Raw genomic sequence first — 22620 nt, forward strand, 5'->3', positions numbered from 1 at the left:
AGAATTACGTTCAGCGCTGAGGCCCTGGGATTTCCCTCTCTAGATGAGTCTCTATTCCTCCAGTGGATCCGGTCAAAAATCTTGAGGTCATCCTGGACTCCTCTCTCTCTCTCTCTCTCTCTCTATTACTCAGCAGGCTCCACACCCAACGTGAAGCCCAACATGGGGGCTTGAACTCACGACCCTGAGATCAAGACCTGAGCTGAGATCAAGAGTCAGAGGCTTAAGTGACAGAGCCACCCAGGTGGCCCAGCCCCCTTTATACTCCATACCCACCCGTCAGCAAACCTTGGTAAATCCACCGTCAAAATAGATCAGAATCTGACCTCCTCTCCCCCCTCCATGGCAACCACCCTGGTCCGTGGCAGCCATTGTCTCTCATCTAGATTAATACAGCAGCCTCCATCCCACCTCTGACGCTTCCTGTCCCCTTTCTTTCATATTCTATGATTCATCATCACCAAGACTCAATGTCTTCCGCACGGAAAGCAAAAGCTCCGTGAGGGTGAGGAACCTTCTGCCCGGCTCGCCGCAGCAGCGAGGACCTCAGAACAGCACCTGAGACGTCAGGAGGCACTCGGTAAACATTCGTTGAATGAATGAATGATGCTATGCCTTTGGTATTAAGAGAAAACTCGGAGGGCAACATTTCTGTCTCATTCTTACAAGGGGGAACACTGAAGCTCAGAGAAGGTCATGAGCTCCGGCAAGAGGTCCCCCATTCTGAGCCGCCTTCCCTCCCGCCCTGCTCTGCCTGGCTCTAGTCCCTTGGGCAGGCCCTGCGGGGCAGGGTCCGCATCTGACGGATGGCTTTGACGTTCAGCGTCTGGAGATAGCGTCTGGGTGCTGCAGAGACGCCACCACCCCCAGCAGAACGAGTGCAACCTTTCGTCTCTGTGTTAACGTGTAATGAACAACCTTGGTCATTGCATGTTACACGTGCGTATCGGCCCCACAAAACGGGTGCCTTTCTTCTCCCAACTTTCTTCGGCGAGGCGGGGCGTGACTCTGAAACAATGGCCCCCATTTCACAGGGGGACCAACTGAGGTTTCAATCCCCTTCGAGGCTCTGCTCACGGAGCCTCCCTGCCTGAGGACAGGCTGGAACGACCAATCCTCCCGGCACCCAGGGAGCTTCTGGGCCATGTCCCTTCCTCCCAGCACACTGTGCCCTGCAGAACCTCGTGAGGACGTTTTTCTTACTGGGTTTCCTTAGCCCGCCACTGGACAGTCCTCTAGCTGCCTTCTCCACAAATGCCCGGAATTTTGGGTGGGTGTGCGTGTGGGTGTGCGTGTGTGTGTGCATGTGCGTGTTTGGTTTGGGGGGTTGATTTGTTTTGCTGCTCAGAGTTTGCTCAGGATGGATCAGATCTGGGAAGAAGGCAAGGAGCTTGACTGTGAGAGTGGACTTGATTTGTCTCGGCCTGGGAATTTATTAAGGCCACGAAGGTACAGCGTGATGTAGGAGTCCCCTGACCGGGTCTGCTGTCTGCTGTCCGCACTCATCAGCCTCCTAAGTGACTCGTAGCCATCTCGAGCGCACACACGAAGTCACTGTCTCTATAAAGACAAATGTGTTCTGCCATGAGTGGGCAGGGCTTTAGAAGCGAAAAACACATTATAATCAAAACTATCCTCTGAGGCTCAAAGGAAAACACTTCCCTTTCATAGGTTTGGGTTTTTGTTGGTTTTTTTGTTTTGTTTTCGAAGAAGAAGGGACAGAGAGGTGCCCCCAAGAAAACCTAAAGGCATTTGCACCTGCCCAAGGCGCCTCGTCTCACTTAAATATTCTTCAAAGAGAGAAATACACTGAACAGAAGGGTAAACTTCAAGATTTAACAACTTGTGGGGACACTCTTAGTGTCGCATTCGAAGGAGGGCTTTATCGCCTCTGGATATCCGACAAGACGTCCCGTCTTGAGGAAGTCTTCATCACTGGCAAACCTGGCCCTGGTCAGACCAGAGAAAATATACCTATGGCCCAGGAAGGCGGACATCATCCTCATTTCCAGTGCCCCCTGCCCGTGGAACCTCTCTCCTGGGGCAGGTCCCCGTGCTTCTGTGGTTCAGAGAAAGGAAGGAGAGAAGAGTGGAATCTGGGGACAGCAACTCTGGGCATTAACAGGGACGACAAAGAAAGCTCGTAACGCGTCCCGGCAGGTGTGCCCGACACGGAACCCACACTCAGCGCACGTTCGCGCCTCTCCCCAGAGGTCCGGCATGTCCAGCCCGGGAACATCACCAGGATGTTGTTGACTAAGTTCATGACAACCCTGATGGCTGAGAAGGCTCGACAGAGAAGGTTCTGGGACAAACCCTGAACCAGGACAAGCTCTCAGCACCCTGCCCACCCCCCAGAGACACGGTCGCTCACTCACACACACACACAAACACAGACACACACCATCACACACACATACAAACACACAGTCGTATAAACATACAGACACAACTATACACACACACAATCACACAAACCTACAAACACAGTCATATAAACATACACAGACACAAGAACACACACACACACACACACTGAAAAAGACAGAAAGATGACCAGACGCCAGATTCACGGATCTAGTTTTGTTCTTTCTCTTTAAAATATCCATCAACTCCTTTATAATTGGCCGGACAAGAGAAAGCGAAAAGGAATTCCGTCTTTGCATCTGCTCTCACTCCTCCCTCTGGAGGGCCGGGCCGCGAGACTGCCATCAGCCCTCCCAGAGCCCTGTGCCAAGCGCCGGCATCATGATCCCGCCACGGGCTCTTCCAGGGGCAAGGGCACTGATATCACCCCATTTTATGGATGAGGACACTGAGACCTGTAAGCGTTTAAAACTCACCCAAGGGCACAGAGATGCTCAACGACATACCCAGGCTTTGAACCGGTTTCAGTCTCCCTCCAGAGTCTCTGGGATCCGCCCCTCCAGGCAACGAGTCAAGTTCTCTATCCGTGGCCTGGTGGTTGCCTGAGGCCATCCTCATTAGAGGCAGGTGACCTTGGACGTAACACAGTCTGTCTTGTATGTGGCTGAGAAAACTACAGTGTATTTCTGGGATACCCTGAAAAAAAGAACTGGTGTGGCCAAGAGCCTGACTGAACTTCATGGAAACTCTCAGACAGGTTTAGGCAAGTTTCTGACTCAAACGAAGTTAGGGAAGAGAGGGGCACTGTCAACCAATAAAGCAAATGAACTGAGCACAAACAGGGGACATGTTTTTAAACTTCCTTCTCATAGAGGATGTTGGCTTTCGAGAGTATGAAGGACAATTAGGGGCCTGAACAAGGCAGGCAAAGCACAGCTGATGGTTTGGGAAAAGTGGGGCCTCCCAATGCCCTTGGCCACCAGCGACCACCTGAATCGAAGCAATGCCTAGTGGCTGGGCCTCCACGACCACCCTGGGCTTGCTTCCTTTTATCCGTCACCTCAATATAAAAAGGTTCCAAAATCTCTATCTCCTGGCTAAATATCCTAAACCCCAGAATTCATTATTCAAGGGCCCACTGGCCATCTCCGGTGGGATGAGTTTCAGTTCTTGTGATCTTCCTCCCACCCCGTTCCGACTCCTCTGTCCTTGGCCTCGGTGACCAGCAGCACCGGCGCCTAACGACGTAGGGAGGTACCTGGGCACCTGACTCTTCCTTCCCGCCCACCCGGCCTCCACACACCAAGACCTCGTATGGTGAAGACCGTGGACCATGGTATTTACGGAGGGTATGGGCTTTGGGGCCAGAGAAAACAGAGCGTGAACCTCAGTCCACCGACCCTGAGCTGTGTGACCTTGAGCAAACCACGGACCCTCACACTAACCTCCCTCGCACGCGGAACAGCGACGAGAGTGCGTCCCGGAGGGTTACAGCGCATGTGAACACGGCCACACACGTGGCCAAGTGTCTACACTGTTCTGATCCCTCCCACCTACTGCTCTTGCTGAGTTCACATGCCCGCTGGGTCTCCCCTGACTGCGAATGGGCTCCTGGGCTACCCCAGCCTCTAGACCCGCTCCTGGCCAAGCCCATTCTCTGCATCACAACCGACGCCATCTTTGCACTGACAAGCAGCGTCTCCCCAGCCCTCACTGATACACCAAGTCCAGTCTTCCCACTGGACCCAAAAGGACAGAAACCTTGAAGCAGTGATGGGTAAGAAAGGTGCAGTGCATGGGGCGCCTTGGTGGCTCCGTGGGTTGAGCCTCTGCCTTCGGCTCAGGTCATGATCTCAGGGTCCTGGGATCGAGTCCTGCATCGGGCTCTCTGCTCAGCAGGGAGCCTGCTTCCCCCTCTCCTGCTGCCCCTGCTTGTGTTCTCTCTCACTCTCTCTGTCAAATACATAAAATCTTTAAAAAGAAGAGGAAGAAGGAGAAGAAGAAAAAAAAGGAGGAGGAGGAGGAGGAGGAAAGGTCCAGTTCCGAAGGTGGAGATTAGCAATTGCTCCAACCATTTTGCTGACTCCCTTTAAGAACACGACGTACGTTGTGGATCTTCTCCCCAGGAAAAAAACCACAACGCACAAACATACAAAATGCTCAGAAGCCCTAGAAGACGCACAGACCCAGGATCAAAGCCGAGACTAAACCACTCCTCGGCCTGGCCGTTAGCAACTACGCAGCTCTTCATCAGTCTGTCCTCTAGGCTCCCCTCGGTCCCCAAGGAGTCAGATTTTGAAAACGACACATTTCTGAATTTGCACATTCAGGGTCTCCAAAATCTGGCGAGAGAACCCAGCAGTCAGCTCAAGGCACTGTTCCCAGAAACGGATGGCACCTCTGGAGATTCGCAAAGAGGGGAGCATAAAATCACGCTCGATCACACACTTGAAACTCTCAGAAGTGGCTTCGGCCTCCGTAGGTGCTGGCGAAGACTTGCACGCGGCCGTCTGCGGAGAGGCCTCTGGGAGGAGCGAGAAATACAGAGTTCTCAGGTTTGTCCCCAGGACCCCCGCCCCCTCTTCTCCCCACCTGAGTGCCAGACCGCGGAGAGACTGAGCGCTCTCAAGTCACCTACAAATTGCATAGGGGCACCCGACCAAGAACGTTAGGACCCATCCTCACTGCGATGTGTCTGTGCAGAAATGCTACGTCGTCACCCAGGCGTCCGAAGAGTGAAACCAGCCCAGCCAGCTGGCTCCAGCCTGGAGACTGTTCCCACACCTGAGCCTGGAAATGGTGGTCCCCTCCCTAGACCAGCGTTACGGTGGGCTCCTGGGGCCATTTATTTCAGCGCTTTATGGGAAAAATAATTCTTCTTTTCTATCCCCACGAAACTCAAGTGTCACACACCAACCATTAATACTACAGGTGAGGTTCCAAGTTTGGAAGAAAGATTAGAACAAACATGGTCTGGAGTTGGAACCAGACAAGGGTACGGGAGCCCTGCGGGAGTGAGGAGGAGACGGCAAAGGGAACAGGGCACAAACAGCGATGCTGATGTTCACGGAGGCTACGCCCAGAGAGGCGGGCGGCTGGGGTCTTCCATCTCCAGAAACCACTTCAGATAGGAAGGAATAAAAATCTGCTTTGCGATATGGTGAACTCAAATTGCGGACAACCCCCTCTCCCCAAGGGGAGGGAGTTCTGGTCCCGGGGCCATGATTTCATGCTCCCCATCTCTGATCACCACCTCCCCTCCAACCCTCTGAGTAAGCATTGTGGGACACATTCGTTTATATTTAAAAGGAAATTTATGTCATGTTCACTCCTGATCCTTGAAAGCATCACGGTGAGGACTTGAAAAGCCTGAACTTTCAGCCATCCACAGACGTTTCTCACATCAAAGCCCAGACCTTATAGGATCTGGTTCCATCTGTCACGACCACCCAAGGTTTTGAAGCTATTGTCATTAGGTACCTTTTCCTCTCCTTCCTTTGACAGGGTAGACCCTTACCTCTGTACCAGTGAGGACAGGGTCTTTGAAAGATGAAGAGCTGAGGTTGGGGCGGAAGGAACAGGAAACGTGTCCCTGGGGGCTTCGAGCTAAGACACAGAAAATCATGATGGGATGGCCAGATACTCCCACGTTCCCACCCTGAACCGCACAGGATTCAGGCTAGTGGTTTGCTTTTTCACTCTCAGGAGCCAACTTGCCCTGCCATGGGAGTGACCATCCTTCGGGTGTGTCTTGTCAGTGTCATTACCTCCGCTACGGCCACCACCACCATCACCGTCATCACAACAGCAGCGATTCCTCCTACCCTTTCTCTTTAGCAGGCACTTACCCCATGCCACAGACATACAACAGGAACTCACTCTCTACGACCCTGTATTATCATAAGAAGGTACATGCTATCAGCCACGCGGTACAAAACTTGGGGAGCACTGAAGTGAGTCACCGGACTCTAAATGTCACGCATCACCAACCACGTTCACTGCCATATATTTCATCCCAAATCCGCTCTTATTAGAGCAAATAATCAGGAACCAGTAGTTCCCTTAGGAACAAGCTTCTCTTGTGAGAAGATCTGGAGTCCATTCATTCAACAAGCATCTCTGAGCGATCACTGGGCGCCCAGACTTCCACGGTGTGCTCGTACGGATGACCAGGATGCACATGTCCACTGCCCTCAACACTGACAACCCCACCCGAAGTCAGTGTCCTCCCAGAGGGCTCTAGGGTCCCTGGCATCCAGCCCGCCCTGCTAGCTCTATCCCCTTTCCCCCTTCTTCTTTTAGAATTTCAGCACATGAATTGGAAATACAGCCTCTGCAGACATATACATACATATGTATTATGAAAGGGACAAATCTGCAGTGCTCTAAACCCAATCCTTACCAACAATACTTCCTCCTCCAAACCAGTAAGCGGGAGATTCCTAAAAGTAGGATTATACATAAAACACTGATTTAAAAACTGGAAAACAGGTTTGGAGACTGCATTACTCATCTGTGGTGACCCGGCTGCCCATTCCGGGGGTTTAGGTTCATCTCTGAGTGACAGAAGAGCGAGACAGAGTTGATGTGTCTCTACTCCTTCACTCTCAGGCAGCCAGGCTCCTTCCGGCTCAGCATTCCGTCACCCAAGGGTGGAACTCTGTCTTCCTGGGACCGGAGGATGACGTTTTCACTCCGGTAATAAGAAGGAAGAAAGGGTAAAGTACAGGCATCGTGCGTCAAAGTTGCCCAATGTTACTTCTCCTAACATCCCTTTGGCCAGAATTTACCAATATGGCCACATCTAGCTCTCGAAGAAGACTAAGGGATGTAGTCTTTAACCTGGCATCCGTGTGTCCTGCTAAAATTTCTGTTATCAGGGAAGAAATTACACTGGAGAGGAGCTAACCATCTGTGTTGTGTAAGAACCCCAGATCTGAGGGACTTCACAGACCCTACTCCATCAAGAACAGGTGGGCCTTAATTCCTCTTTTTATAGCAATGACCATTGGGTCCTCTCGTCTTCACTGCCAAGGAAACTGTTGAGTGTAATTTTAGAACTTTCTATAACATTTCATTAGCTTTCAGTTCAACAGCTAGAAACCATCTCCAAGCTAATTTATATGGTCTCTGGCGATTTTAAAATACACCTGCTAATTTTCTGATACTCCTTCCTTCGAAAGATGGAGGTTAACTCCACTTACCTTAAGTGTAGACTGTCCTTAGTGACTCACTTCTAATGAATATATGTGACAGAGTGACAATACGTGACATCGAGACAAGGTCATAACATGATCCCTTGTTCTAGCAAAGGCCAAGTCCCATATTTTGAAGTCACTCAAGGCGTCCTACCGAGAAGACATCATGGAAGGAATGGAGGCAGGCGTCCAGCCCAGAGCCATGCGAATGAGCTCGAGATTGGATTCTCCAACCCCAGTCAAGCCTTCAGATCACAACAGTCCCCACTGCAACCGTTTGAAAGCCGTTAGGCCAGGCCAGGCCTGGATTTCTGATCCACAGAGACTTGGTAATAAAAAATGGTTTTTGTTTTAAATCAGTTTTTGGAGTAACGTGTTACACAGCGAGAGAATAATTCAGGTCTCCATGTAAATTTAGTGTTCTTTTGGCTTGAAAATTCGAGAACACAGAAATGACCATCTTGGTAGTGAAAATGTGTATTTTAAATAGCTGTGATTTAAAATCAGCACCTGATTTTAAATGATCTGGAGCTGTGCTTGGATGAGATGGTCTGGATACCACTGTGAAGAGGGATGCCCAGGGAGCCGTCCCTGGGAGAACCCATTGCTAATACCACATCTCTGAGCAGTCCCAGGAAGCAGCTGAACCTGCTGTCACCCAACTACCTCCAAGAGAAAGAGCTCAGTATCCACGAAGCCAGCCTCAAAATGATGCGTTCTGGAAAACTCTCTCCGGCATCTGGATGGATAATGCTGAGGAATTCTACTGGACAGGCCAACTTACTTAGTGATCTGGGAAAGTGCTGTGGGGCTCAGTCACCTTAGTCGATGTGTTGGGACACGTTTCTGTTGAGTGTGGAAGATCCCACAGAAACACCAGGTTACTTTATGATAGACACGGACGGCTGCTAAACCCTGTTCCTCAGATAGCTCACGTCAAGGTCAAGGTTGATGATGCCGGCTCCTGAACTTTCAGATCTAGACATCACCTCTGCCTGCCATCGCAAGCAGGACTCTTAGGACTAGGAACCAGAGAAACACGCTCCGGAGGGGTTCACAGAATCAGCTTGGGAGAAGACTTTGTATACCACAATCTGTCCTTGTGTCTCTGCATCTGCAGAGTCTAAAATTAGCTCCTCGTCCTTCACAGAGGATCACCACCATCCTAAGCCACTATTACTAAAGGAAATAGGTAAAAATCGATTGACTGATCAATCGATCAATCCTCAGAAATTCAAGGGTGAAAAAAAATCTCTAAAATAATACAAAATGCTTGTATATTGGATATTTTTCTTATGGGCCAAAGGGCTCCTATTTAAAATGAGATGAGGGGCGCCTGGGTGGCTCAGTGGGTTAAAGCCTCTGCCTTCAGCTCAGGTCATGATCTCAGGGTCCTGGGATTGAGCCCTGCATCGGGCTCTCTGCTCAGCAGGGAGCCTGCTTCCTCCTCTCTCTCTCTCTCTGCCTGCCTCTCTGCCTACTTTTGATCTCTCTGTCAAATAAATAAATAAAATCTTTAAAAAAAATAAAATACAATGAGATGAGAGGTCTCTTCTTCCAACTGGGCCCTTCCAGGCTGTCATTGGAACCAGGTACAGGGTTACCTCCCCGCCCCAACCCGCTGAAAGCTTGGAGCTGAATTTCACGCTCATTCACAGTAACTGCATCAGTTTAAGGGGCTGTCATGGTTTTTTTCTTCCTCTTTGTATGTGGATTTTTATTTTCTATTTCTGTTCTGACAGCCTTTGCAGTTTGTTTCTTCATTTATCATATGATGTCTCGATCACATTTGGAAGCAGGCAGCATATAAATCACAAATGAATAAAGTGAAAGTGGCAGGGTCGGGACTTGGGTTTCTGCCTTGGACACGGCTATCAAAATGCATTTTTGGAACAAGAGGCAGGAAACTCTAAGAAGGCTTAAGCCAACGTCCCTTTAAGGAGAGGGCCCTTGGAAGCAGCTGTCATCAGAGAAATCCGTCCTTGGCTCTGCTGACAGAGCTTCGTGGCTCTTTCCCTCTCCAGGCTCAAAGGCAGGTCAAGCCTCCAGGAGGAAGGCCCGGAGATAGATAAAAAAGACCCAGGTGGTAAAGCTAATGCCCAGCTCGGAGCAGAACTGTGTATCTGGCACTCCCACTCTCGTTGGATGATGTGGTTCTTTGTGTAGGCTTTATCACCTCCCCTGGAGAAGAGAACTTGGAGCCATCAGCCTTCTCAGATAAGAGTTGCGAGTTTCTCTTCTCCTGACAGTCATGTCTCTGCCTCCTGAAAACCCCTCTTGGAAAGCCTGTAGAGGCAAGTGTCTCCAAAAAGGCAAATTAGGGTGTGCCTCTTGGATTTTTAAATCAACCAGCGGAACTAGAGGAGGAAAGGAAAACAAAGAAGAAGGAAGGGAGGGATGGGGACCTCCTTTACAAGAAAATGAAGGATGGCCGGATGGGTGGAGGTGGGGAGGGGTCCTTCGGAGCCCACCGCCCAGGAGCCAGCCCACTTCCGGCAGGAAATCATGCCCATCGCCAGCCTCTTCTGGGCTGCACGGCACCTCTGCTCTCGGTGAGCAGCACACTGGGCTCACACAGAGCTTTAAAAATATCTCTCCACCCACTGAACGTTTGATTAATCAGGCAAGTTCTCACCCATGTGTCACAGCAGTGGCAGTGATATGCAGGATGGTGACATGAGGGTACAGGGAAGGCACAAAGGGTCTCATCTAGCAGAGAGGAGGACGCGTAGCATCCAAGTTAACGAGCATGGGCCCCGAGGCCTGCTGACCATCGGCATCCCAGTTCTAACACACGCCCGCTAGCAACCTGGGACAAGATTCCTCTCTATCGCAATCTCCCGCCTTTGCAAAAACAGAGTTAATATAATACCTTCGTTCCAGGATTATGGCAAGGATTAAAGGTGTTGATTCATCTGCAGCATTCTGAACAGAGAGGAAGCAATCAAGAAACTTGGCTGTGACGACTGTGCTGATGGTGACAACGACAACGCTGAAACTTAAAAGACGGGTCTCAGGAGACAGAAGCAGCTAGAACAAAGGCAGAGAAGCAGGAGAGATCTTGAGGCGGTAGCGAACGATCTGGAAATAAAGCAGGGAGTGAAAGCGGACAAAAAGGAAGGGTCCAGGGCACACGGGACTTCTCTGCTTTGTCCCAGCAGGTCCCTCAGGCTCACCCAGCTGTAGGCTATGGAAAGCCACTTAAGAATTATAAACAAAAATGAACTATCAAAGGGTCAAGTGCTATGCTGGTTGAAAATTACTTTACACTGGTTCACATACAAAAAGGAAAATAAATTTATTTTATTAATAAGGGACTTCCGCTGTGCAACAAAGTAACTGGTGTAAGAACAACCCTCCCCTTCGAGTACAACTGAGCAACACAACAAAGTATCAAAAGCAACTATTTTCAGGCTGCAGACAATGGGCAGGGCAGGGGCTTCAAGGGCAGGGACAAGGGAAACTGACCTGGTGAGCCTGGCCTTGACCCTAGCTCTCTGCCTGGGGACCATTTCCCACCAGCTCATGAATCCGGGTCCCTGAAGGAACTAGAGCCATGTGGGGTAAGGCGGCAGAAAGAAGGAAACAGCAGAGTGAAGGCTCCAGAAGCCTGCATGTGGGTTTCCTGGGAACATCTGGCCAGAGGCCGGTTCTACCGCTGGGGAAACTGAGAAAGCAGCTGCTCCAAGGCTGAGAAGAGAAAACAGATCCTAGAATTGAAGCCGTCCTATGTGTCTGAAAGACCTCATTAATACCCCAGGTGGACGCCGAGACACGAGAAGGACCTCATCGTGACAGTAAGGAAACTACTCCAAAGGTCCCCTTGAGATCTACATGATCAAAACCTAAAACCAAGCCCTGAGAAGACCCACAAGGAAGACAGAGTTTGGAGAGTCCCTGCCCAGTTAGAGGGGCTTGGGGGACACCTCGGGACTTCCACAGCTCTGCCATAACAAAGCATGAAAACCAAACCTACACAACTGGAAACGGTCAGCCAGTCACTGAGCAGGTCTCTGGAGCAAAACTCGCACGCTCCAGAGAAAGATAACAGAACACAGAGTCTCCAGAGCGCAGACCCTCAGTAGTCAGCGGACAGTCACGTATTAATAGCACACAAAGGAACAGGAAAGTTTTAATATAATCAAAGGGGGGGGGGCAGTAGAAACCAACCCCAAGATGGCCTAGAGCCTAGATGCTGGATGTAAGTACATCAAGACTTTAAAGAGCTATTATAAATATAGGAAAATATGTCCACATAATTAAAGAAAAGTATTGTTTCAATGACTAAGCAGATGAGTATTTCTTTTTTTTTTTATTAAATTTTTTTTTTTTTAAGATTTTATTTATTTATTTGACAGAGAGAAATCACAAGTAGATGGAGAGGCAGGCAGAGAGAGAGAAGCAGGCTTCCTGCTGAGCAGAGAGCCCGATGCGGGCCTCGATCCCAGGACCCTGAGATCATGACCTGAGCCGAAGGCAGCGGCTTAACCCACTGAGCCACCCAGGCGCCCAAGCAGATGAGTATTTCAACAGAAGAATGGAAACTATAAAAAAGAACCTAATTAAAATTCTTGAACTAAAGAAATTAGATGCATGCCTCTGTGTGTGTGTGTGTGTATGTGTGTGTGTTGGAAAAAAAGGGAAATAGAAAGAAAGCAAATATTTTAATATTAACAATTAGAGGAAGGTACACGGTGTTTCACTGTGCTTTCCCAACCTCTGTGGGTTTGAAAATTTTTTAAAGATGAAAGAAATGTTGAAAATATATACTCACGTATTAGTAGGCCAAGAAGAAAATCGTTTTAAGCAATGGGCTAAGCTCATCAAGTGTGTATCTGAGAGGCATCCCTCCAGTGAAATGGAATGGGACTGATCTATGAGTGAAATCATAGATGAGGCACAAAGATACCAACTCCGGGGGACGGCAGCCAGGGCACAGGGACCTGGCCTAAGACAACGATAGTGTGGTCAGAAAGGACGGAACAGTTTCAAGATAAGTTGAGAGAAGTCAAGATCTGTAAGACTTTGCCAATTATATGTGGGGGGGCGAGCAGAAAAAGAGGAACCAAAGAGGACTCCCAAATTACTGTTGTGCCCGACCGGGTACATCATGTGATATAACTTCCTAAGGAAAATTCCAGAGGAGAGGCAGTTTCAGAGAAAAAAGAAAATCCATTCAGCTTTGGGTCTTTGGAGCTTAAAGAACTTGGGAGAGATCTACACAGGACTAGAGTCAGCAGATCTAAAATTCAAGAGGGAGACGGGGATTGAAGATAGGTATCTTGAGGCAATCAGCACGGGGATGTCCATGGAGACAACAACAAAAAACCACCCCAGGACACAACAGTGTGTGAGCAGTGGACGGAACAGGAGGGACACACAAGAGAACACTGGGAATGACGAAGAGGTAGAAAAAAGGAAGAAGGAGGAGGACCAGCTAGTGACATGGATGCCAGAGCAGGGACAAACTCCAAAACCAAGCACGTGAGCACACTGCCAGGTGCTGCAGAAAGTCCAGGACAAAAACTGATTTCTCCAAAAACCAGAGACCACTGGATTATGTAAGCAAGGGGTCATTGAGGAAACCACGCTGTGCTGATGCACTGATTCTAGAATAATCTAAAGCAAGCCAACCAACTACTGCAACGGGGCTTGCGAGAATAGGGTGGTTAACTCATACATCTATCCCAAAGCTCAAATTAAAATGCCCCAGAAATGTACCTATGAGCAGCTCACCAGAAACAGCAATTTTGAGATGCATATACATGTCCAAGTTTGAGGAGAATTTTCACGATTGGCAACACCAATGAAATTGGAGAAACATAATTTCCACCTGTCCTGGGAACTGTGGTGGTACTTAGGGCAGGAAGATATTGACTCACCACCATTGTTTGCCCCACCAGGGACCCAGAAGCGAAGTGACCAGCAAATCAAGCTGTCACTCCGTATCTCCTAGCAAGTTCTCCAAGCTAATCCAAACCCAGCCTAGCAGCACCCCTTTTCTAAGCTCCTTTAGGGAACCTGCTCTCTGGGAGCAGCCAGAGCCGTGGAGTGCTGTGTCCCATCCCAGATTACTCCCCAGCAAGATGAGAACCAGGGGTACCTGGGTCTCTGAACGCTGCATACACCTAGTCTGGGAACAGGACAAGAGCAAGAGAAGGGAAAACAAAGGACTGACAGAATTGTGCAGCACAGGGAGCAAACCCAACAGTAGGGCCATCAAGATCTAACCTCCAGGGCACCTGGGTGGCTCAGTGGGTTAAGCCGCTGCCTTCGGCTCAGGTCATGATCTCAGAGTCCTGGGATCGAGTCCCGCATCGGGCTCTCTGCTCAGCAGGGAGCCTGCTTCCCCCTCTCTCTCTCTGCCTGCCTCTCTGCCTACTTGTGATTTCTCTCTGTCAAATAAATAAATAAAATCTTTAAAAAAAAAAAAAAAAAAGATCTAACCTCCACTCAGCAGCCATAGACTAGATGAGCGTCTTCTAGAAACGGGACCCTGCAGCTGGGGCTGACAAAGAGAAAATTATCACGAGTCCAAGATAAAGCAAAGATAGAACACAGAAGCTAAAGATTCTTTACAAACCCCGTGTGTCACAGATTTTGGGCCCGCAAAGAACTTTATTGAGTCACAAACCAGAGCAGAAAAAGGCAAAATGGAGCATAGAAAAACACCTTCTAATGCAAAATAAAGGTAGCATCAGCTAGAAGACTTGGGGGAAAGACTTTCTATATGTGTATCTATATACATTACGACAAGAAACAGAAGAGATGTTCATAAATTGTGTCCAAGATGGCCTCAGTAGAGCAAAGAGTTGGGAGAGAATAAAAACAATATGGCACCAGTAAAGCAGGAAGACAGAAATGTGAGGAAGACACATCCTAAGACTTAGCCCAACAGAGAGGGGCACGGTGAGATTATATCCTAATAGCTACAAACTGAAAGCAACCCAAACACCCACTGAGAAACAGCACAGATCAACGAATTTTTATTTACCTACCAATGGATGCTGTCCATTAATGAAAATGAGTCCACTTCGGCTACCCTCCACTCAATGGCATGGCCGAGTCTCGCAAACAAGTTAAGGAAAAAAGGCTGAGAGCCAAGAAATAGATATGGCATGACCCCAAAAACCCCCCACTCCCACCCCCCCACCCCGAGCCGAAGGGAAACACAAACACCACGAAACAGTGAGAGTGAGCTGGGGCGGGGGGTGGTCGTCTCTGAGGCAGAGGCCCTGGGAAGGGTCTTGGGGTGCGGCCGGGGGCTGGTAACACGACCGTCCTTAACCTGGGTGGTGGCTTCGTGAGGGTTCACAGTCAAGAACGTCACTAACTGTGCATTAATACTCTTCCATATGCTCTTTTGACCTAAAAGTGTTTTAAAAAGGAAGGAAGACTACCGAAATAAAACCAGGCTTCCAAGAAACTGAAACGTTCATCCATAATGAAAATATGCTCTAAAGGCAGTCGTAAAAAAAAAAAAAAAGTTAAAATGACGGTCGCCCCAGTAAATCACTGATGTCGGAGGCGAACTCGAGAATGAACAGGAGTAGAGACACGTGATGCGGAAAACAGAACTAGGCGCAGGGTGAGCAGGGACGGCAGGACACGCCCACACGCAGACACTTCCCAGGGGACCCTGAGGACGCGGGACCCCAACATCGTAGACATAACAGAGGGGGGATGACTAGATTACGTCCTAACAGCCCCAGACCGGAGACCGTAACGTCCGTCCTTCACGGGACGGATGCAGACTGTGGACATTCACGCCGAGCAGGAGTGAAAACGGACGCAGCTGAGACGGGGCCGCACGTCACGGGAGGACGCAACAGAGAGCGCGGGGAAACGGCCTTTACACAATTGTAACTCGCACGCCCAGTAAGACTCCGTGCGGTGCACCCTCAGTAGTACAAGATCCCGCTAGCAACGGTCGGAGATAAGGAAACGCTCGGGGCAGACCGCAGATGCCCTGGGGAACGGACAGGGAACACGACTTCTTTATTTCCTCCTCCACCCGGAAAGCGGCCGGGTAAACGCTCCTGCCATGAATGCTGCACAGGAACGGACAAATGAATGAATAGGAATAAATGAATGAGTGAGTGTCTCCACCAGTCCACCCCTGCTGAGCTCGTCGGGAGCTTCCTGACGCTAACCTGGCCAGCCCGATGCCGCTCCGCGTCATTTCCTCCCGGGCTGAGTTTGAAGAGAAGAAACAGAGACTTCCCGGGGCGGTGCCCGCCAGAGGCAGCCTGCGTGGTGCGTGGCTCCTCCACGCCTGTTCTGGGAGGGCGACGGCTGACGCACTGGGCAAGCGTGGCCCTTCCACAGGAGGAAAGGGGCATTTGCCCTGCAGGTTAACACTAGCTGGGGCAGGGGCGGGGACCGGCCGCGCGTGGGGCCGCAGCCAGCCACAGCAGGGCGGGGAGCGGGTGTGGTGACAAAGGACAGTGCCCAGCTAACGGGCCACGGACGGGGCGCTGATGTCCGTCAGTCCGACACAGGAACCCCCGTCCCACACCACGCGTCCTCTGAGGACAGATGAGTGGCCCCGTGGCGCAGGGCCTCCGTGCTCCCCCAGCACAACCTCGGCTGGTTTGCAGACCCGCCCGCCAGCTCTGAAGCCCGCGGCCACGCACGGCCCTGCCCAGAGCCCCAGGACGCGCCTCAGAGAGCGTGAGCCGTCAGAACTCGGGGTTCACCTTGGCCCAAAGTAAGTAAGTAGAAGGAATCTTCCACTAGGAAATGAACGGCCCTTCTCCGAGCGGAGGGCATCCGTCACCCTCCCGAAGGACACACGGCGTCTTCAGCAGCGGCTCCGGCCGGAACGCCAGGCCGGACTCCACGGGTGACCCTGCAGGGCCCCCAGGGCACAGCCGGCCCCCCTGGGCGTGAGGGCTGCCGAGTCTCCCCGGCTCTTCTCCCGCAGACAAGGCACCTTTCGGCCCCGCGCGGCATCTCCCCCAAGTCCACGGAGGGAGGTTCCGCCAGGCACTCCAGGGGGACAAAATCCAGCCAGGGGCATGCCCTGGCCGGGGCCCAGATTTCACAGAGAAAAAAGCCGATGTGGAGAAGTCTCCTGATTACTCATGCCCAAGCTGAGAGGGAAGAGGGAGGGAAAGGGGAAGCCGGGGTCTGGGAAAGCGGCGGGTGATCTCCGAACTTCCTGGGTTGGTAAGGTCAGCCTCTTCGAGAGTTTTCCTAACTGGGGTCTTCCTGGGCCGTCCCCATGGCCTCTGCTCCGCGAGGCTTTTAGTCCCTCCCACCGGTGACAAAGCCCAGGGACCTATTCAAGGAAACACAAGTGCAAACCCACCCCCCAAATCAACGCACCACTTCCCTGATCCTTCCTGGGAGAGGGACCGCCTGGGGTGCTGGGGGGCCTGGGCCCTGCCCCACGCACCCGCAGAGCCGCAAACGTCTTGACAGTCACCTCCCTTTGGAGGCAGACAGCGCTCTACCCCCTGCTTCGGGTCCTGCGTCTCAGTGTCCTCTGGCAGCGGACGGCCAGGAGATCCGAGGGTCCAGCTCTCCCCTCCTGCCAACAGCCTCCATCCGGACTGCAGTGAGCCGCTGCAGACCCCAAGGGCCAGGCTCTGCCGCTTGGTTCCTGCTTCCCCCACCCCAGGCCTCCCCGGGGGACCCCGTCCTCCAGCCTCTGGGCTCTCCCGCGGGTGCCTGTGAACAAGCCAGTCTTCTGGATGAGCAAGCAAACCCGACAGGACCAGGAAAAGCTACCAGATGACCTCATCCCCCACCTTCCTCAAGTCCTGCCAACTCGGCAGCAAGCGTGGCTTTGCCGGCCCAGAGCTGACTTTCCCCACCTCCTTCTTGGGTGTAACAGCCCTGCGGCTCCCAGCCGGGCACAGAGACCGCACGCTGGTCAGACCATTCCCCTTGAAAGCCAGTATGTGGGCCGTCTGGGGTAACTCCGACTTCTCCATTTTAGAAAAGCCAGTTTCAGCCTCAGGCTTTCACAGGGTGTCACACGGAGCCCAGTGTTCCAGGACACGAGGGAAAACGGCTTCTGGCTGGAACTCAGCAGATGGGGCACCGCGCAAACATCTGGCTGAGTCGGCCTAATTCTCTATCCCAAAAGAAATAAATCCCTTCTTGCTCGTTTTAATGTGATTGTTTAATCAGGGGCTTGGCTGACCAGTGAGGCTACAGCAGGACGGTGTCCCAGGAGGAACACAGCCGCGATGTGCCCCGCTTTGCTCTCATCCCTACCGCTGTCCCGCACACCAGGGCCACGCTGCGTGACGATGGAACAGCGGCAATTAAAACCCTTGCTGTCCATTCCCAACTAGACGCGGCTTCCAGATGCTTCTGATCAGGGCAGGATTCAGAGCACCGTGGCCCCACGTCAAGCTCCCCGACAGCTGGACCCCATAGAAACGACAGCGTGGAAACAGGACACGCCGCGGGTGATCAAGACTCCATCAACTAGAAAACACATTTTGGGAGTTGAGGGCCATCCCCAAGGTCAGTTTACAAAGAAACCAGAGTAGCCACCAGAGGGTGTTCAGGCTAGCGGCAGCGTCCGCACGAAGTCGTCACTGGGGCGGAGTCGGTCCCTGAGCTCCTTCCCATCACACCAGACTTAGACGTGGCCGCGACACGTGCAAGCGACAGCAGCCTCCAGAGCCTCCCGGGGCGGCTGGCCTCCCCGACAGGGCGGGCCCCTTACCGTCCAGCTCCTCCACGGAGATGTTTGCGAGCTGCTCACTGTCGCTGCCGGCGGAGAGAGAGCGGTTGAGGTAATTCCCCTTGTAGAGCAAGCCGGCGGTCACGTGGTGGAAAGGCATCTTGTCCCTGTTCACAAGAGAAGCGGGAGTGGGGAGAGAAAGAGACCATCATTCCTTCCTTCCTTCCTCAGAGGGCCACCCTGGGTTCCAGATGGCCGGTGTCCTTTTTAACATAACAATCCCACTTCTAGAGGGCAAGGAGAGAATGCCAGGGTCCTCGAGGTCTGAACCGTCCCCCAGACGATCTCAGGTTCTAGCGCTTTCTTTGCTTTACACCTCGCTGCATTTTTGCCGATTTCTGTGGGACCCCACGTCACCCCCAGGCCTTTCCAGGTGAAAAGGGATCCTCTGCGCCCCTTTCCCCAGCCCGACAAACTCTCTTGTCGGTACTGATCGGGAATGCACATCCCAGGAAGGTCGGGCTCCCCAGGGACCGGGAGTCGCAGTTGTGACCGTGCGGTGATATAACCGGTCCACGCTTCCCAGGGAACCCGGACGATCCACGCACACAGCCCTCGAACCAGGCAGGAAGTGGCAGGCCCTACGTAAATGCACGGACGGCCTTCTGCACCTCGGGGAAGCGGTCCCCAGGCCTGGCCGGGGTGCAGACACCTGCTGCCGACGCGGCTCCGCAGCACCCCGCCCCGAGACGCTCACCGCCGGCTGTAAAGGCGGGCAGCACCTCCGGTGTCCCACAGCAAAGCAGCTCCCAGCAGCCTCCCGGAGGATCAAAGCACCCCTGAGGCCAGACCAGCAAACCGTCCAGACACAGCATCCCTGCCCAGCCCCGGCCCTAGAGCTTAGGGGTTCCCACGGGGCCAGGCAGGCTAAGGTGAGAGGGAGGAAAGAGAGTTGGTCAGGTCATGGGAAGAGCGTGTGCAGAAGACCCAAGACCAGGCAGTCAGAGAACTGGGCTGCTTCCGAGCAGAGAGCCCAGGACTCTCCTGGCCGTGCGTGAGCTGCTGGGCACGTCAGCCGACGTGTTCCGCTTCCCTGTCTGCCAAGGGGGCTAAGCGGACGGACCAAGCTTTGCGTGGATTGAGGGAATAGGCAGGAGGTATGGGACGTCACTTATAGGCCAGAGTAAAGCAAACCTAACAGAGCTCCAGGAAGGAGAACTGGGCAGCACTCGAAGGAGTAATCCCCCCGTCACCCGGGGCATTCAAGCAGAGGTGAGGGCCTCCCTGCCAGGGTTCTGTGGGAGACAATGACCCCTGAGCACTCCCCCCTCATGCTCCTCACTCCCCCACAGAAGCCACCTGCAGAGCTCTGTTTCTTACTCCAGTTTGCATCTGTAGGGAGAGTCGGGGAGCTGAAGGCCCCCTCGGGGCACGGCCCAGTGACAAGGTGTAAATCACGGGAAGACAGCCGGCCCGAGGATGACCGTTGAGGACACGCACCCCTCCCTGTCCCTCCAACGACCCTCATGACAGCAACTGTCCTAATCCTGGGATGGTGGAGTCGCCGGGCACCGAGGGGGTGGGGCAGCGGGAGGCTCTGCCTTCTTTTCCCTGGGACAGCCCCGCGTGACGAGCCCTGCAGGACCCGCCGGGCCTCTCTCCCTCCGTCCCAGGCACACGCCGGCATGTCCCTCCTTGGGCTGGGAGCCGCTGACGTATACACCGACCCGCGGCTCCTCAACGCACGGGGCCTGATCCGGAACACGAGCCCGTCATCAAGGACCCGGTCCCGGAGCACCAGCCTCCCGGGCCCTCGTCCGACCGAGGAGCCGCGGCCACGTCCGGACGTTTGCACCGGCTGTCACGCTCTCGTTCCAATCTCGATATGTCTAAAGCGAGTTAATTACTTTCCTAAAATGGGCCACACTTTCTGACGTCTCTGTCAAAGGTCTCCTCGAAGGTTCTGGGCCCCAAAGTAAAACAGACGCGTGGCCGAGGCAGGAGCCAGCCGTCGGCCTCCAAACCGCGCTCGCCCCCCGCGGCGAACGAGACGGACACGGACGGGCCCGTCACTCACCCGGGGTGTCTGTTACGCGGCACGACAGGGCCGAGCCGTGACGCGAGGAATGTCACGGGCTAAGTACGTCCGACGCCCCCTCCGGGCTGCATCGGTCTTTACACGTCAAATACAACACGAGAATCTGTCGGTCTCTGGACAAACCGTTCAATTACCATCTCGTCTTTTCGCCGACTTCATTTCAGGACACACGTGTTTCAAAGTGAGACTCGGGTGTGTGAGTCAGGACGGCCTCCGCTCCCCGGGGCCGGTCCTGATCTGCGGGCCAGCGCTGCGTTTGCTCAGAACACGGGGGAGGCTTCCTGTGCGGCTTGGGCTTCCCTCCCGGCACTGGCCACAGGACCCTGTTGGCCGCATCGGCTGTTCTTTTCAACACTTGCACTGATCGTGCAAGCCGGGAAGATGCTCCTTTCACCACCGGGGAGAAGCCGCCCCACGGTCGCCCCGGGAGGTCAGCGCACGGGCAGAGGGCATCCCCGTCCTGGTCGCTGCTCTTCACGCCAGTTTCCCCTCCCGTTTCACAACCACCTTCCCTTGCCGACCTCTCGCCTGGGGGTCCAACGCTCCCAAGGCGCCCCACGAATTTTTACAGCCACGGTAACAAGGTTATACTCAATGGAACATATCCAAGCCATGGCCCAGTTCAGCCGCCCAGTAAATGTCCAGGACTCTGCAGAGAAAACCGGCCGCCACGGAGTCCCCCCAGACACAGCCGCATAATCTGCTTCTGGAAAAGGCCGCGGACCAAATCAGTGCATTCAGTCTGCACCAAAACGCCCCTGTCTAGTGGGAAAGGAAGTGTGCAAGAGAGCCACACGTGTGGTCAAACGAAGTCTCGTTCAAGAAAGAGGAGAACAGGGCGCCTGGGTAGCTCCGTGGGTGAAGCCTCTGCCTTCGTCTCAGGTCATGATCTCAGGGTCCTGGGATCGAGCCCCGCGTTGGACTCTCTGCTCGGCGGGGAGCCTGATTTTCTCTCTCTCGCTCTGTGATCTCTCGCTTTCTCTCTCTCTCAAATAAATAAAATCTTTTTTTGTAAAAAAAAGTTAAAAAAAAGAATTTTAATTATTTATCCGACAGAGAGCATGAGCGGGCATACAGGGGCGGAGGACAGAGGGAGAGGGACAAGCAGACCCCCCTCGGGTGCAGAGCCTGGCCTGGGGCTCGATCCCAGGACTCCCGGATTATGACCTGAGCCAAAGTCAGTTATGGGATCGACGGAGCCCCCAGGTGTCCCAGAACACACTGGGTCACTAAGAGGTCAGTAAGGACCTGGCAGAGGGCACCAGGCACCATGGTGCCGAGGGAGCTGAGCAGCAGAGCCCAGGGGTCCCAGGGCCATACGTGTCCGCAGGCAGCTAGCTCCCTCCAGAGGAAGGAGCTCTTTGCACAGAAAGCACCAGAACTGAAGAGGAGTCTGTTTCCGGACACCAGGGAGGCCGGCTTCACGGTCACCTCAAGGACCACGTATCAAGAGTCTGAAACAAAAGGGTGCGGTGGGGGGGCAGGGGGGGACGAGGGTGTGGTGGAGAGGCGGGGGGGAACGTGTGAAACAGGTGAAGGGGACAGAGAGGACGCGCACTTTTTCTTTAATTTTTTTTTGAGAGAAAGAGAGAGAGAGAGAGTGTGGGTCCAGTGGGGGCCTGGAAGGAGAGAATCTTAAAGCAGGTTCCACACTGAGCCCAACGTGGGGCTCAATCCTGAGATCACGACTGAGCCGAAACGGAACCCGCTGAGCCACCCGACGCCCCAGAGCACCTCAGCGTGGTGCGCACCGAGGGCCGTGGACAGTTGAATATCGGACACCGGAAACCCAAAAACACCACAGGCTGACTCTACCAGAAGTTACATTCAAGATAATACACAGATAAACAAATAACGAAGGGGCGGCTCCCGTTCTTAGGGTCAGGGAGCGGGTCCCCGGCAGAGTCACGAACAGAAGAAGCTGCTCGCCGTTGTCGCGACGATGACCCTCCTGACGCTTCATTTCCCGTCTGCTCCCCTGGGCCACCCGGCGCCCCCCTGTTTGCCTAAACATGTAACATCCGAATCAGAGTCCGGAGGAAAGCCAATGCCCCCCAGCGGTGGGTGGGTCCCCTCGGGGCCGGGGGAGGCCGGAAGAGAACAAAGAAGCTGAAGGAGAATCCGTCCGCTGGGCTGGGACACCGTCTTCTCACGCCTTCGGGCTCAGACTCGGCCTGGAGCTCGCGCCCTGGGCTCTCCCGGGTCCCCGGCTTCCAGCCGCAGGTCCCGGGACCTCTCACGGTGGGAGCCAATCCCTTACAATAAGTCTCTGTCTTCATGTCCTAGTGGTTACGTGTCTCTGGAGAACCCAG

General features: G+C 53.2%; 1 protein-coding gene across 2 annotated transcripts in view; it reads right to left on the reverse strand.

Moving 5' to 3' along the window:
- The window catches only part of CALN1 (calneuron 1), a 377799-nt gene that overhangs the window by 320271 nt on the left and 34908 nt on the right, over window positions 1-22620 (reverse strand). For both annotated transcript variants that reach the window (XM_044233874.1, XM_044233873.1), the window contains exon 2: window positions 18253-18377. In XM_044233874.1, the coding sequence (XP_044089809.1) occupies window positions 18253-18370 (118 nt within the window). In that variant the 5' untranslated portion in view covers window positions 18371-18377. The remainder of the gene's footprint in view (window positions 1-18252; window positions 18378-22620) is intronic.

The sequence above is a fragment of the Neovison vison genome, chromosome 14 (assembly GCF_020171115.1).
Source record: "Neovison vison isolate M4711 chromosome 14, ASM_NN_V1, whole genome shotgun sequence".
In the NCBI taxonomy this organism is placed as follows: domain Eukaryota; kingdom Metazoa; phylum Chordata; class Mammalia; order Carnivora; family Mustelidae; genus Neogale; species Neogale vison.